The sequence below is a fragment of the Ctenopharyngodon idella genome, chromosome 17 (genome assembly GCF_019924925.1).
Source record: "Ctenopharyngodon idella isolate HZGC_01 chromosome 17, HZGC01, whole genome shotgun sequence".
Classification (NCBI taxonomy): Eukaryota; Metazoa; Chordata; class Actinopteri; order Cypriniformes; family Xenocyprididae; genus Ctenopharyngodon; species Ctenopharyngodon idella.
The window spans coordinates 591,488-605,741 of NC_067236.1; the positions used below are offsets into that span (position 1 = coordinate 591,488).

Here is a 14,254-nt window from a genome sequence, read left to right on the forward strand (position 1 = left end):
TGTGTGCATTGAATTTATTTAATACATAAGTTCCACAATTTGAGTTGAATTACTGAAATAAATGAACTTTTCCACGACATTCTAATTTATTGCGATGCACCTGTATGTATGTATGTATGTATGTATATATATATATATATATATATATATATATATATATATATATATATATATATATATAATATATATGAGAACAGATTTTCTTTTTAGATCTTTTTGAGATCTGTCTTCTCTTCAGCTACAGAAAAAAAAAAAAAAGTCGCTTCCTCCTGTTAATCAGAATATCTGTCAAAAGTATTGAATCAGAAACCTATGGCTGACAGATGCTGGAAACTGAGTTTTTACTTGTTAGAGATCAATAGCAATTTGATGAGTATCAAACATGGTGCTCAGAAGTTCTGGCGTCTGTTCTGTTACGTTCAAATGTACAAATGTAGCTGTTATGTGAGGACGCTTTTACAGAAGTTTGTGCACCAGTAGAGTGTCACTTTATTGTGTCAGGATTGACAGATGCCTCATGATGCATGTGAATATACGTACAGATGTTTCATAGCAGCTTGGTTTTGTCTTGCCAACTCTAAAATACCGTCCAAACCTTAGAATGAATCATCCATCTGTTAAGTGCCCTTTGTATTAAACAAATTTAATTCAGGTGTATAGCATTTCCAGAGGTCTAGAGATTTGTCTAGAAGTGATGCAACAGTTGTACACAACAAAACCACATTATTTATTTATTTAAACTTAGAATGAATCTATCCATCTGTTAATTGCTTTGTTTTGAACAAATGCATTTGCATGCACAGAATTTCCAGAGGTTTGATTGGTCTAGAGGTGATGCAACAGTTTTGCACAACAAAACCACATTTCCCATACACAAATGAAGCATGAATCACCTATCTAATGTGGATCATTTGCTCTTCATTTTGTTGTAGCTTCCTGTGTATGTTGTGTATTGGAAAAGAGGGTAATGCACAAATTTGATTCCATCCTGAATAACTTGTGCACATCACAAAACTGTTTGCACTCAATGTTTTCTAACCTTGCATTTATATTTTAATAGCATTATGCAGCGTTCAGCCGGTCAGCTGCTGAAACATTGCATTTGATGGTTCATTCATCAGTCTTTTTGTGGTTTGTGCTGCACTTAATCTGGTATTCAGCGTGCCATAGTCTGGCTCCCTCATGGCATGACATTATTGCAGATATGCTCAGCCGAGTGGTGAGCGGAGCTGCATTTGGATTCCTAGATCATTCAGTCGATAAGTCTTGATTGCCTGAGCAGTGGAGGGAATGGTTGTAATCCTGAGGGATTTCTCCAGAGGCCATGCTGGCTGTAGATTGCTAGAAACGCCTTTTTCAGAAACCATTTTTCATTTATTTGATCCGTTCTCGCACCACGAATGGTTTCAGGAGTTCCTACCTGAAATGCCAGATTGATAAACTATCTGAATGTGATGGTGCAGATTTTTCCAGTCTCACCGGGGACTTTAGTAAAATGCCACCAGTGTCACCAGTAAATCTTTGACCTTTCGTCATTTCTCTTCTAGACCGTTGGAAATACAGGCCGTTCTTGCATGTATTTTGTTCAAAACGAAGTCCTCAGTTTGGCTCCCTTTGAAATCGATCGCTGGTGAGAAAGCGATGGAGAGCTGCACCAGCTGTTGACCGTGTCTTTTTGTGTTTACAATCTCGCTGGAGATATAGTGGACAAGGAGTGATGCCACACTGGGATTGTTCACCATGGCAACCCAATGTTGATCGGGCTGAAAAAGGAGTGTTTGGAAAGGATCACCTGTACGTCAAGCTGTTCACGCGGCCTGTTATCAAACAAAAAAAAAACTGGCTAGCTCTGATAACACACGTAATCATGATGTGATTGTTGACTAGATGCATTATGTGGGTTTAACAGATCTATCTATACGTCCTCACATTATTCCATTTTCATTTAAAAAAATTAAATATATATATGGCTTGCAGTCTCCCCTCTAATTCATCCCAAAAGTGTTCTATTGGGTTGAGGTCAGGACTCTGTGCAGGCCAGTCAAGTTCCTCCACACCAAACTCGCTCATCCATGTCTTTATGGACCTTCCTTTGTGCACTGGTGCACAGTCATGTTGGAGCAGGAAGGGGGCCATTCCCAAACTGTTCCCACAAAGTTGGGAGCATGAAATTGTCCAAAATGTCTTGGTATGCTGAAGCATTAAGAGTTCCTTTCACTGGAACTCAGGGGCCAAGCCCAACCCTTGAAAAACAACCCCACATTATAATCCCCTCTCCACCAAACTTTACACTTGGCACAATGCAGTCAGGCAAGTACCGTTCTCCTGGCAACTGGCAAACCCAGACTCATCCATCAGATTGCCAGACAGAGAAGCGTGATTCGTCACTCCAGAGAACACGTCTCCACTGCTCTAGAGTCCAGTGGCGGCGTGCTTTACACCACTGCATCCGACGCTTTGCGTTGCACTTGGTGATGTAAGGCTTGGATGCAGCTGCTTGGCCATGGAAACCCATTCCATGAAGCTCTCGACGCACTGTTCTTGAGCTAATCTGAAGGCCACATGAAGTTTGGAGGTCTGTAGCTATTGACTGTAGAAAGTTGGTGACTTCTGCGCACTGTGTGCCTCAGCATGCGCTGACCCCGCTCTGTGATTTTACGTGGACTACCACTTTGTGGCTGAGTTGCTGTTGTTCCCAGTTGCTTCCACTTTGTTATGATACCACTAACAGTTGACCATGGAATATTTAGTAGTGAGGAAATTTCACGAATAGACTTATTGCACAGGTGGCAACCTATCACGGTACCACGCTTGAATTCACTGAGCTACTGAGAGCGACCCATTCTTTCACAAATGTTTGTAGAAGCAGTCTGCATGCCTAGGTGCTTGATTTTATACACCTGTGACCATGGAAGTGATTGGAACACCTGAATTCAATGATTTGGAGGGGTGTCCTAATACTTTTGGTAATATAGTGTATATATATAAAATTCATTCACCTGTTCATTCTCTAATCTTACATTTTTATTCATTTTTATGTTTTAATTCATTCATTCATGTATTTATTTATCTATTCCTTCTTTTTTTATTTATTACTTCGATTTCATTTAATTTGAATTTATTTAATTTAATATTATTTTGTTAACACTTTACAATGTCTCATTTGTTAATATTAGTTAATGCGTTAACCAACATGAACTAACAATGAGCAATACATTTGTTACAGTATTTATTAATCTTTGTTAATGTCAGTTAAAGGGTTAGTTCACCCAAAAATTACCCTCATGTCGTTCCACACCCGTAAGACCTTTGTTCATCTTCGGAATACAAATTAAGATATTTTTTAAACAGGGTTTCTGCAGGGTATTAAAAAGCATTAAAAAGTCATTAAATGGATGTTGCGAAAATTAAGGCCTTAAATGGCATTAAAAATCATTAAATTTTATTCCTACAGGCATTAAATCTTTTAGATAGTTCTGAATAAAAAAAAATATATATATTACAAGTTTATTTTGAATATAGGCTTCATAATTAATAACTGATTTGCTGTCGCAAAATATGTACACTTATGTGATACACACACGGAAACCAGTTTTGTAATTGTCTCCGGCTAGTGCAAAATGCCGTAACACCGTTTTGGACAGCGGTGGGCTGGGACCTGGATGAGTAAAATTGGGTGCTTCTCATACGGAAGGGCCAACTTAGCGACTTTTTTTCCAAGAAAGCGCATTGTGACAAATCTAGTGACTTGTTGAAACCTTATCTAGCTTCCGAGACTCCCTGGTACTGCCGCACAAGCGCGAGATCTTGCTTTCCTGCCGCCGGTGCACCTCTCTCTGCATCTGTTCTGTTCAGTGAGCGGCTAAGATGTGCTGCGCATTCAGCTGAGGCTGTGTGATCTGTCAGAGAACAAATAAAATAGATACTATTGAGTGATCATTTTCGGTGCATTCCAAACGGGATATATTGCCCTCCGAAGGGCACTTCGATGTGAAAACAATCATGGCCGCCATATTGAAGGGTCGTTCCAAACCGAAGTGCTCAAAACTGGCCACTTCAAAGGGCCCTTCGGAATGAAGGATTTCGAAGGGTACAACTGATGGACACTTTTGGGCCCCCATGATCCTTTGCACAGGGAAGTTGTTTGTCATCACAGAATGGGTACAGGAGTTCGATTTTACCTATAAATGTATGTATAGTATTTTTCTATACTACTGTAATATTTATACGAGTTAGATTTAGTACATTATTATGGTCAAAACGACATTGTACTTCAACAAAAATACTTTATAGCTCCCTTTATCAATCCATTCAAATGTTTCAAATACATAGACACAATATACAATATGGTGCGATAAGCCAAAAATAAATAAATATATAAACTAACGTTAAACAAAAGGCGCAGCTTGCACAATCTATCCTCCTCAATTGTCTCGTTAAGATGACGCAGAAGTGCGTTCCAAAAAAAAAAAAAAGTTTTTTTGACCCCTACACCCTTCATCCCTTTGAAGGGATTAGGGAATAGGGATGAGCAATTCCGAATGGAACGCAGGAGATCATAGACGTCACGTCTCTGTCGCGATCTTTCCTGGCGTTCACGCGCCTCAGTTCAAGCAGAGTGCATGAACCGATCATCTCTTCCACTTTACTAGTCATAACAACCTCTGAAGGCATGTTGAAAGATACAGTGCAACTTAACGAAATCTGTATCATGTCTCGTAATCGCTCAATGAGTGTTTCAACCGCGGAAAGACGTGTCAGATTTACTGTCACAATTACTGTCACATCTCCTTTATTTTGTTAAAATTATTCATATTTTCACTGATTCTGCAAGTGGTTCACATACTTTTTCTTGCAACTGTATATTTAAAACAGTTCATGTGACTACAGTGGTTCAACCTTAAGATTATGAAGTGACGAGAATACTTTGTGTGCACCAAAATAAAAAAAAATAAAATAAAAAAAGGTCCTTGAAAGTGCTTGAATTTATTTTGTGAAAAAATTCCATATTATTCTCTCCAGTCTGCTAATGTGTTATTTTCCAACACTTCGTGACCTATGCATACTAGCTTGCTTGATTTACATTAGTTACGTGCATTTACGTGTCTCATTAAGTGTTTCCCATGTGAGGTACTTTGTGTTGTACGTTGCCATGATGGTCACGCATGCACGAAACTACTACGATGATACCTCAGCATTTCACAAATGTAAACCCATGAGGCAAGAAAAACTTAAAAGCATATTCATATATCTTAAAACTTCTGGTTACATGAGCCTAAGCTCTTTTCAATAAAATCCATGCAAAAGTTAATATCAGATCATTTTAGAATACAGTATAGGATGTACTGAATATTCTTCCATTTTATGCAAAACAGAAATACAAAAAAAATAGAATATCAGATCTTGAAAATAAATAGTGTTAAAGACTTTATATAGTCTTAAAGGGACTTTGATAGTGTTCAAGCCATTGAACAAACGTCTCTTCCTCTGTCGGTAATGCAGGGAGTCTTGTGATTGGTTGTCAAGCCAGCCAATCAGAATTTAACAGCCTAATCTCTGATTGGCTGGAATTATGGCATATTGTAACGCTGGGTTGTTTTGAGCAAGCGAGCCGTCGGCGATTAGAGAGCACTCAGCGTGGGTATCAGAAAAGCAAACAACTGAAACGTTGTACATGCGAAAGAGAACATCCACGCACATCCAAATAAATTTCTTTTAAATGTAAAATTGATTTTCATTTGTTGGAAATACTTTATTTGCGAGATGAACATTTCTCCGCAAAACTCAGGTCACGCGCGTGCAAAATGCCCTTTTGAACGCTCAAAATATGATCTTGCACACGCAGAATTGTGGCAGAAACGTAACCCCATATCCGTCTACACCTCACGGCCGAAAACGCATGTCACATGACTGTTTACAACAAAGCCAGAAAAGATTGCAGTTCAGTCTCCATGTTATTGATTACAGCCACGTCATCATTTTCAAAAGTCTCCGTTTTGGTCGGTTTACACTGCAACACAACCCCGGCATTTTCAAATTAAAATGGGGTCTGCAGCATTTTCAAAAGTCACCATTTTCGAGGTTCGAAAACACTGGCATAGTGTAAACGACAGGCGTAACCGTAGCAAAACTTATGCGTTTTTAAACGAAAACGCACTAGTGTAAACGGGGCCTTAATGTGGATTCAAGTCCTTGAATTTGAGGGTATTGGGCCTGGAAAGTCCTTGAAAGGTCCTTGAATTTGAAGTTAACCAAGGTATGGGAACCCTGATTTAATCAAACACGTAACATTTCATTTCAACTTTCTTCTTTATTACATTTTCATTCATTTTCAATTAACTTTTAAATAATTTTAACATGACTTAACATTCCTATGTCTGTTGAATTACCAATCTGTAAAAAAAAAAAAAAAAAAATGCTGGGTTGTTTCAACCCACGTTTGGGTCAAATATGGACAAACCCAATCGTTGTGTTTTAAAAAAAGTAATTTAAAAATTTAAACCAATGGATGGGTTGGTACATTTTTAGAGTGTATGAAACATGCTATATAAATCAACTTGCCTTCTTTTGCTTTAAATCATTTGCGTGATTTCTGACAGTGTTTGTGGTGAAGATAAATCATCTGAAAATGAAAAAAGAACTTCCTGACTTCCTGATATATTCTGATGTTTGAACTTGTTTTGATGTTTATGCTGTTAGCAGAGGTTGTTTGCCACAAATTAATGTGTCAGTATCTATTTTTTTTTTACCTCTTTGGTTATAGTGGGCATCCTCACACAGCATCCATTGGAAGACTTTGTTTATTTTTCTAGCAATCTAACTCAGATGTATCATTACAAATTCTTAATTATCCAGAGAGATATTTTTTTCAGCCATTGAAATAATAATAAAGCAATAAGGCATGAGGCCATCCGTAACAGCGATTTGACTACAATTAAGTGTGTGTAAAGCACAATGCTAACTCAGATTATCTCTGTTTTTCTCTGCTCTCATTCATTTCTTTCTTTCTGTCTTGTGTTTCTCTCTGTGGTGTATCTAGCATGTGTCTGAGCTGTTGGCAGTGGTGCGGCTTCCGTTCATTCATCCCAGCTACCTGCTGAACGTGGTGGACAACGAGGAACTGATCAAATCTTCAGAGGCCTGCAGGGACCTGGTGAATGAAGCCAAGCGCTACCACATGCTGCCACATGCCCGCCAAGAGATGCAGACGCCCAGAACTCGCCCGCGACTGTCTGCCGGTACGTTGTTCAGCATGGCTTATAGTTTCTTTAAGATTAATGTGTGACACTTCAGTACTGTTCTGAGTTGCCTTGCCATCTACAGCCTACATAGGCAGCTGTCTTCTAAGGCATCCTGACTGAAATGGAACCTCATAAGTGGCCAAGTTGGACACCCTACATAGACAGCAGCTCCATATAAATGGAGGTGCTAAAAATGTGATACTCTAATAAGCATAAAAATATAAAGCATACACAGATATACACAAGAATCTTTTTTTTTAAGGCAAGACACTACAGGTGTGAATAGGGTAAAAATGTTAACTAATATATTCGGTATCACCATATTTCCCAAGTTGATTATTCACAGTACATTAAGACAGTTATTTTGCATTACAGGTTTTCTAAAAATGTTTAATTATGCCAGTGAGTCATTATCTAATTAAATATGCACTAATTTGCATACATTTCAGAACAGAAATCTGAACAATGGATAAAGCCAGTCTTTATTTTTTTGACAAATTATAGTTAAAGGGTTTTACAGAGGGGATTTTGGATATCTCTTTTTATCACTCCATAAATCAGAAAAATACTGTCAACAGACAGAAAAAAATGCCATGTTTTAGGAGTAAAATATTATATCAGGTGAATGATATGTGAACAAACCACTCTGGTTTATTGTATGTGAGTGATGAAGTGGAGATTTCTTTCCTTATTTACGCACATTTGTAAAGCATATCTCAGAGCTTGTCATGTTGCATTCTGGGATTGCCTGCATGCAGTACTGTATTTGCCAAAACGAGGTATCTTTAGATAAGAGAAAATGTTGTCTAGTTAGTCAGCTCACTAAGCTAGGAACCTATTAAGCTTTATTAAATAGAAGCAACAAGACACTCGCAGCCATGCATTATAGTTATTTTGACACAGTTAAAGTGTGTTGCCACAAGGTAGAGAGCCCATTTTAAAACCCATTTTAATCATAGTAAGAAAAAAAAAATAAACATAGTACACCTCCTAGAATGCCTTTTTAATAATAGCTATATAATAACATTTATTGCAAATAATAATTGCAATAATTATTTTTTGTCCAACTTGGTTCCAGATAAATATTTAATATGCTTATCCAGTAGGATGCATGGCCAAGTAAATTTGCACAATAAAATATAGAATCTAATTTCTTCGAATTATTAATTTGAACCTGGTTCATCCAATCATTAGAGCTAAACCTTTCAGCTTTATTTTTAAGCAATAAAGTACAAAAGTAAAATGTAAAATGGTTACCATATAATAAAAGTTCAAAAGTTCAACATTGTTATATATTTAAAGAGAACCTATTATACCTTTTTACAGTGTCTTGATTTTGATGCTTGAATGTTTTAAAACAAACACATTTTTCACATATCTGAAATTGTTGCAGTACCACTCTTCCCAGTAACGCCAAAGCCTGCAACCCTAGCCTGAAAATTCTTAACACCTGCTAGCGCTGTGGCCGTTTTTGTTTTGTTTTGTCTTTTGTATTTTGTTTTTTTAAATGGATGTCAATGAAAGAGAGGCTTCACTATGCAGAATAAACCGCTTTTGTGAGGAAACAGCTTATCATGTAATAAATAGACATTTTTTCATGTTTTCAACATGTTTGCTCTTAAACATTCATTTTGGATTGATCTATTTTTAGAGTTTACACCAGAAAAAATGTCGTTTTATAAGAGAAGTCACGGACAATTGCACGACAGTTATCATTCAGTTTACGGCACATGTGATCCGCAAACAGTGATTAACTGTCGCACAACTCTGAACGAAATTCAGTGACGCCAAGGCTGTGATTGGTTATCGAGGCCCATGTGATTAAAGTTACCCATTACGCTTTTTCCAATGGTAGAGCAGTCGTGGCATAATTTTTAATGAGTCAGACTAGTAACCCGAAGGCTGCATGTTCGAGTCTCAATACTGGCAGGAAATGACTGAGGTGCCCTTGAGCAAGGCATCTAACCCCCAATCGCTCCCCGGGTACCACAGCAAAATTGCTGCCCACTGCTCCTGGTGTGTGTGTCCACAGTGTGTGTGTTCCCTACTCACTACTCCTAAGGTGTGTGCACTAACTTGCGTGGGATAAATGCGGAGGACAGATTCCTAGTATGGGTTACCTTCACATGTCACTTTCACTTTTTTTAGCCATGGACCCTCGTATTTCCCAATAATAAGTCCATCTCTGGCAATGCTGTGTCTCTATGAATCCCATCCTTCTGAAAAAGCACAATGTGCTATGATTAGTCAGCCGGATCAGTGTGTTGTGACTGGTCAGTCGCTTTGAGCATGTTTCGGAAATGTCACGGCCCTTACCATGAACCGTGAATTTCAACACACTACTAACACAACTTGAAACAGGCCTCGCCCTTTTATTTTCCAAATGCCTTCGGCGGGAATTATTTAAATTAGGAATATTGTGATGTGTACCTTCCCGGAAGAAAACTCCAGACTTCAATCAGGGAGTTAAGGAACAGTGCGAGAAGAGAATAACTCCCTTTGGAGTGACTTTGTGCTTTGATACTGTTTCATGCTCAAACAGCAATATTACACACTAAATAAAGTTGGAAATGTAAAAAAGCATAATAGGTCTTCTTTAAGCAAATTTCAAAGATCAAGTCCTGACTTGTAAACTAATGTTAGCTGTTTGTCTTTGTGTGCTGTGCAGTGATATATAGTACCTCCTGAGCTGTTTTGCATGTTATATAGTGGATATTTAGAATATCTGGTATGTTGTATTGACCAATCAGCCTGGTTTTATAATAATGCAGTGCACAGATATAGAAGCAGCATGCTGGATAGAAATCCGTCCTTGTTGTATGACAGAGCATCCACGCCAGCGCCGTTGAGCGAAGCATCTGAAATAGAGCCACAGCGCTGTCACAGAGCTGCCAAAGCAAGCGTCAACAGTGGCCGTCAGCGCACCTGCGCCTCTTATTACTGAGCTTTAGCCAGTGGGTAAATTTCACTTGTGTGTACTTAAGACAAGCTGTGCTGAGATTATCACACCGAACGGCCCAGTTCATCGCAGACCGCAGAGTTTTAACATTCTCTTCATTCATTATACTCGTTCAGTAACGGAAATCATTTTTGATCCGCCTTTTGTTGTTGCTTTTCAATTGGGCTGTTCTTTTTGAAAGTGCCACAGTGTTTACACCTTTCATTAGAGTCTTACTTATTTTGTAACAGTCTTAGTATCATTTTGGATTACTGTGGCCTATGCATCTAGCCTGTTTGGATTTTTTTTAAGGTGCAGCAAATTTTTGCAGATTTTTCAGCATGGAAAAAATAATTTAATCTTTAGAGAACTTCATTTTCTAGGTGGATGGAGTTTGTACATGCAATCAGTATGGAGCCAGATCAGCCTCAAAAATAATACATTTGCAAAACAAAATTCATAAATGCATAGCACAATTCACATTTACAAAATCTGATTAGTAAATTCAAAACACAATTCATAAATACACAAATGAAAGCATAAATATTTCCCCAAATGCTCACACAAATGCATCTTACCTAAATAAATTTAAATTGTTTACACAAATAGGTATAGATCAAGTTCTTGAATTAATTTCCATCACACATTTATGAATGATGTTACATATAGATCGTTGAATCTGCATTTGCAAATCGTCACACGTGTGTAGACTGCTTTTAATTTGTGTGCGGTATTTTTGAGACCTTCCTGACAGGTTAAGATTCATGAATATCTTTTTTTGGAGGATGTTCTGTTTAGCCAATTGAATCCACCAATCGAAACGCTCCTTACTGAACAGCTCAACACTGCGCTTGTACTGTGCATTGTTCCAATATCGGGTCCTTTATGTAAAGACATTTTAATGGGTACTCTTTTTTTTTAGCACCTGATTAGGCAGTCATAGCCTAAAGGTTATGGAGTCCGACTGGTACCCAAGGTTGCTGGTTCGATTCCAGCACCGGCAGGAAATGACTGAGGTGCCCTTGAGCAAGGCACCTAACCCCCAATCGCTCCCCGGGCACCACAGCATAAAAAAAAGGCTGCCCACTGCTCCGGGTGTGTATCACGTTTTGCAGTGTGTGTGTGTTCACTACTCACTACTACTACTGCTCCTAATGTGTGTGCACTAACTTGGATGGGTTAACTGCAGAGGACAAATTCCGAGTATGGGTTACCATACTTGGCCTTCACATGTCACTTCACGTGTCACTAATTCTAATTCTAATTCTAAATTACAATTTCTACAAAGTCACATTATGATTTATATCGTTCACACAAAATACAGCTACCCGGTTAGCCTGTTTGTCTTAATGAAGTGTGCAGTTTGCAGTGTTACAAAAGTTGTTAGTCCACACCAGATTTCTTATATTATAACTGGTGTTTGTAGGAACACTTTAGTAATCACAGGATAAATGGGCGATAAACAATCAATAAAACAATGATTTCAATAATAAACTATCGAGTAATTTTAAATACGGTTTGTAGTCAGTGGGTTCTAAAGTTACCATCGCGACCAGCTAGGGATGCCACGGATTATCTGCTATTATGTTTATGTTTTAAAAGTACCAGTGCACCAGTTATTTCATTAAAAATGCAATCTCTACATCTTTTCAAATGTAGGTTCAATCTAGCTGTATTTGGACATAATTTCTTTCAGCTTTGAGTGGTTTATTTTTATTTATTTTTTTTATTATAATTATAATTATAATAACATGAAATACAGCATGACAATAATATACTATATGCCAGGGAGCAGGAAAATAATATACCTTTTAAAAAGATTCACAGTTTTTACAGCTTTCTTATTGGAAGAGTCAGAAATCAAATACATATACAATTTTAACTCTTCCAAGAAAAGGTTAAAGAAAGGCTTACACTTACAAAATTTACACTTGTGTACAAAATATTTGGTGAGAAACAAAATAAGATTGAGTAAATAAAAAACATCTGATTGTTCTCTTTCAAAATGTATATAACCCAGAATAACATTTTTGTATGCAAACTGCAAACTGCACACTTCATTAGCTAAAACATTAGCCTTTAATAAGAACATGCCATCAGACAAAAAAAAACGACTTTACTTATTCGTTGAGTCTGGTTTTCATCCTCTATGCTGAAATCTCTCCGCTGTCAGGTTCAAAATCTCCCTTAGGTAGTGGTAGCTGTTTTTAATGCCTGATCAAAAGTTACTGTGAACCTGATACTACTACTTCTAATAACAGCAACAACAGAACACATTACATAATTGTTGTTATTAAATGAAATTTAACATTTAACACTTATTTAGTAACATTACAGATTGATCTGAATAAAGAGGGTATGTGCAACTTTGGTGTATAAGACAGCAGGCTAACCGGGTAGCTGTATTCTGTGTGAACGATATAAATCATGATGTGATTTTGTAGAAATTGTAATCAGGTGCTAAAAAAAAGTGTACCCATTAAAATGTCTTTATGTAAAGGACCTGATCATGGAACAATGCACAGTACAAGCGCAGCACTGAGCTTCTTGAGTCTGTCTCGGACTTATGATAGCTACCTGAATAGTAACAAACCACTGTTCGCCAGAGGAGAACTGGCCCCCCGACTAAGCCTGGTTTCTCCCAAGGCTTTTTTTTCTCCTTTATAACACCTATTTTCCACCTGTTTGCCACCTGATGTCACCTGTTGGAGTTTGGGTTCCTTGCCGCTGTCACCTTTGGCTTGCTTAGTTGGGGACACTTGACATTTGATATTCAACAGTGCTTTGCATCTGCCTGCATTGACTCCATGTTCTTTAAGAGCTGCTGTGCAGCCAAAATTATATACCAGTTACCACTGTAAAGCTACTTTGACACAATCTGCATTGTAAAAAGCGCTATATAAATAAAGGTGACTTGACTTGACTTTCAATAGCTACAGACCTCCAAACTTTGTGTGGCCTTCAGATTAGCTCAAGAACAGTGCGTAGAGAGCTTCATGGAATGGGTTTCCATGGCCGAGCAGCTGCATCCAAGCCTTACATCACCAAGTGCAATGCAAAGCGTCAGATGCAGTGGTGTAAAGCACGCCGCCACTGGACTCTAGAGCAGTGGAGACGTGTTCTCTGGAGTGACGAATCACGCTTCTCTGTCTGGCAATCCGATGGACGAGTCTAGGTTGTATTATTATTGTATTGTATTGTATTGTATTGTATTGTATTGGTTGCATTATTACGAGTCAGGGGAACGGTACTTGCCTAACTGCATTGTGCCAAGTGTAAAGTTTGGTGGAGGGGGGATTATTGTGTGGGGTTGTTTTTCAGGGGTTGGGCTTGGCCCCTTAGTTCCAGTGAAAGGAACTCTTAATGCTTCAGCATACCAAGACATTTTGGACAATTTCATGCTCCCAACTTTGTGGGAACAGTTTGGGGATGGCCCCTTCCTGTTCCAACATGACTGCGCACCAGTGCACAAAGCAAGGTCAATAAAGACATGGATGAGTGAGTTTGGTGTGGAGGACCTTAACTGGCCTGCACAGAGGCCTGATCTCAACCCGATAGAACACCTTTGTGATGAATTAGAGCGGAGACTGCGAGCCAGGCCTTCTCGCCAACATCACTGCCTGACCTCACAAATGCGCTTCTAGAAGAATGGTCTAAAATTCCTATAAACATACTCCTAAACCTTGTGGAAAGCCTTCCCAGAAGAGTTGAAGCTGTTATAGCTGCAAAGGGTGGGCCAACTCCATATTAAACCCTATGGATTAAGAATGGGATGTCATTGAAGTTCATGTGCACGTAAAGGCAGGCATCTCAAAACTTGCAACATAGTGTAGTTATGTCCCAAGTCCAATCCAAGTGGAAGAACCAGGTTTTCTTTTTTGTTTGGTCATGACATGAGTTAAAAGATTGGAGATAGTCCTGTAGTTTTTAAATGCTACAATTATATTTGTGAAACAAACCCTTATTCACAGCACTGACACTATTAATGCATTATTAGTGCATGTACTGTAAACACAATTCTTTTGTCAGTTGCATTATTTTAAGTGGTAATTAGCATGCAAAATATTCCTTTAAA

At 38.2% G+C, this 14,254-nt stretch overlaps 1 protein-coding gene across 6 annotated transcripts in view; it reads left to right on the plus strand.

The window, feature by feature from the left end:
• The window catches only part of LOC127498478 (kelch-like protein 29), a 243,050-nt gene that overhangs the window by 153,405 nt on the left and 75,391 nt on the right, over positions 1-14,254 (plus strand). For all 6 annotated transcript variants that reach the window (XM_051867840.1, XM_051867841.1, XM_051867839.1 and 3 more), the window contains one exon: positions 7,040-7,238. In XM_051867840.1, the coding sequence (XP_051723800.1) occupies positions 7,040-7,238 (199 nt within the window). The remainder of the gene's footprint in view (positions 1-7,039; positions 7,239-14,254) is intronic.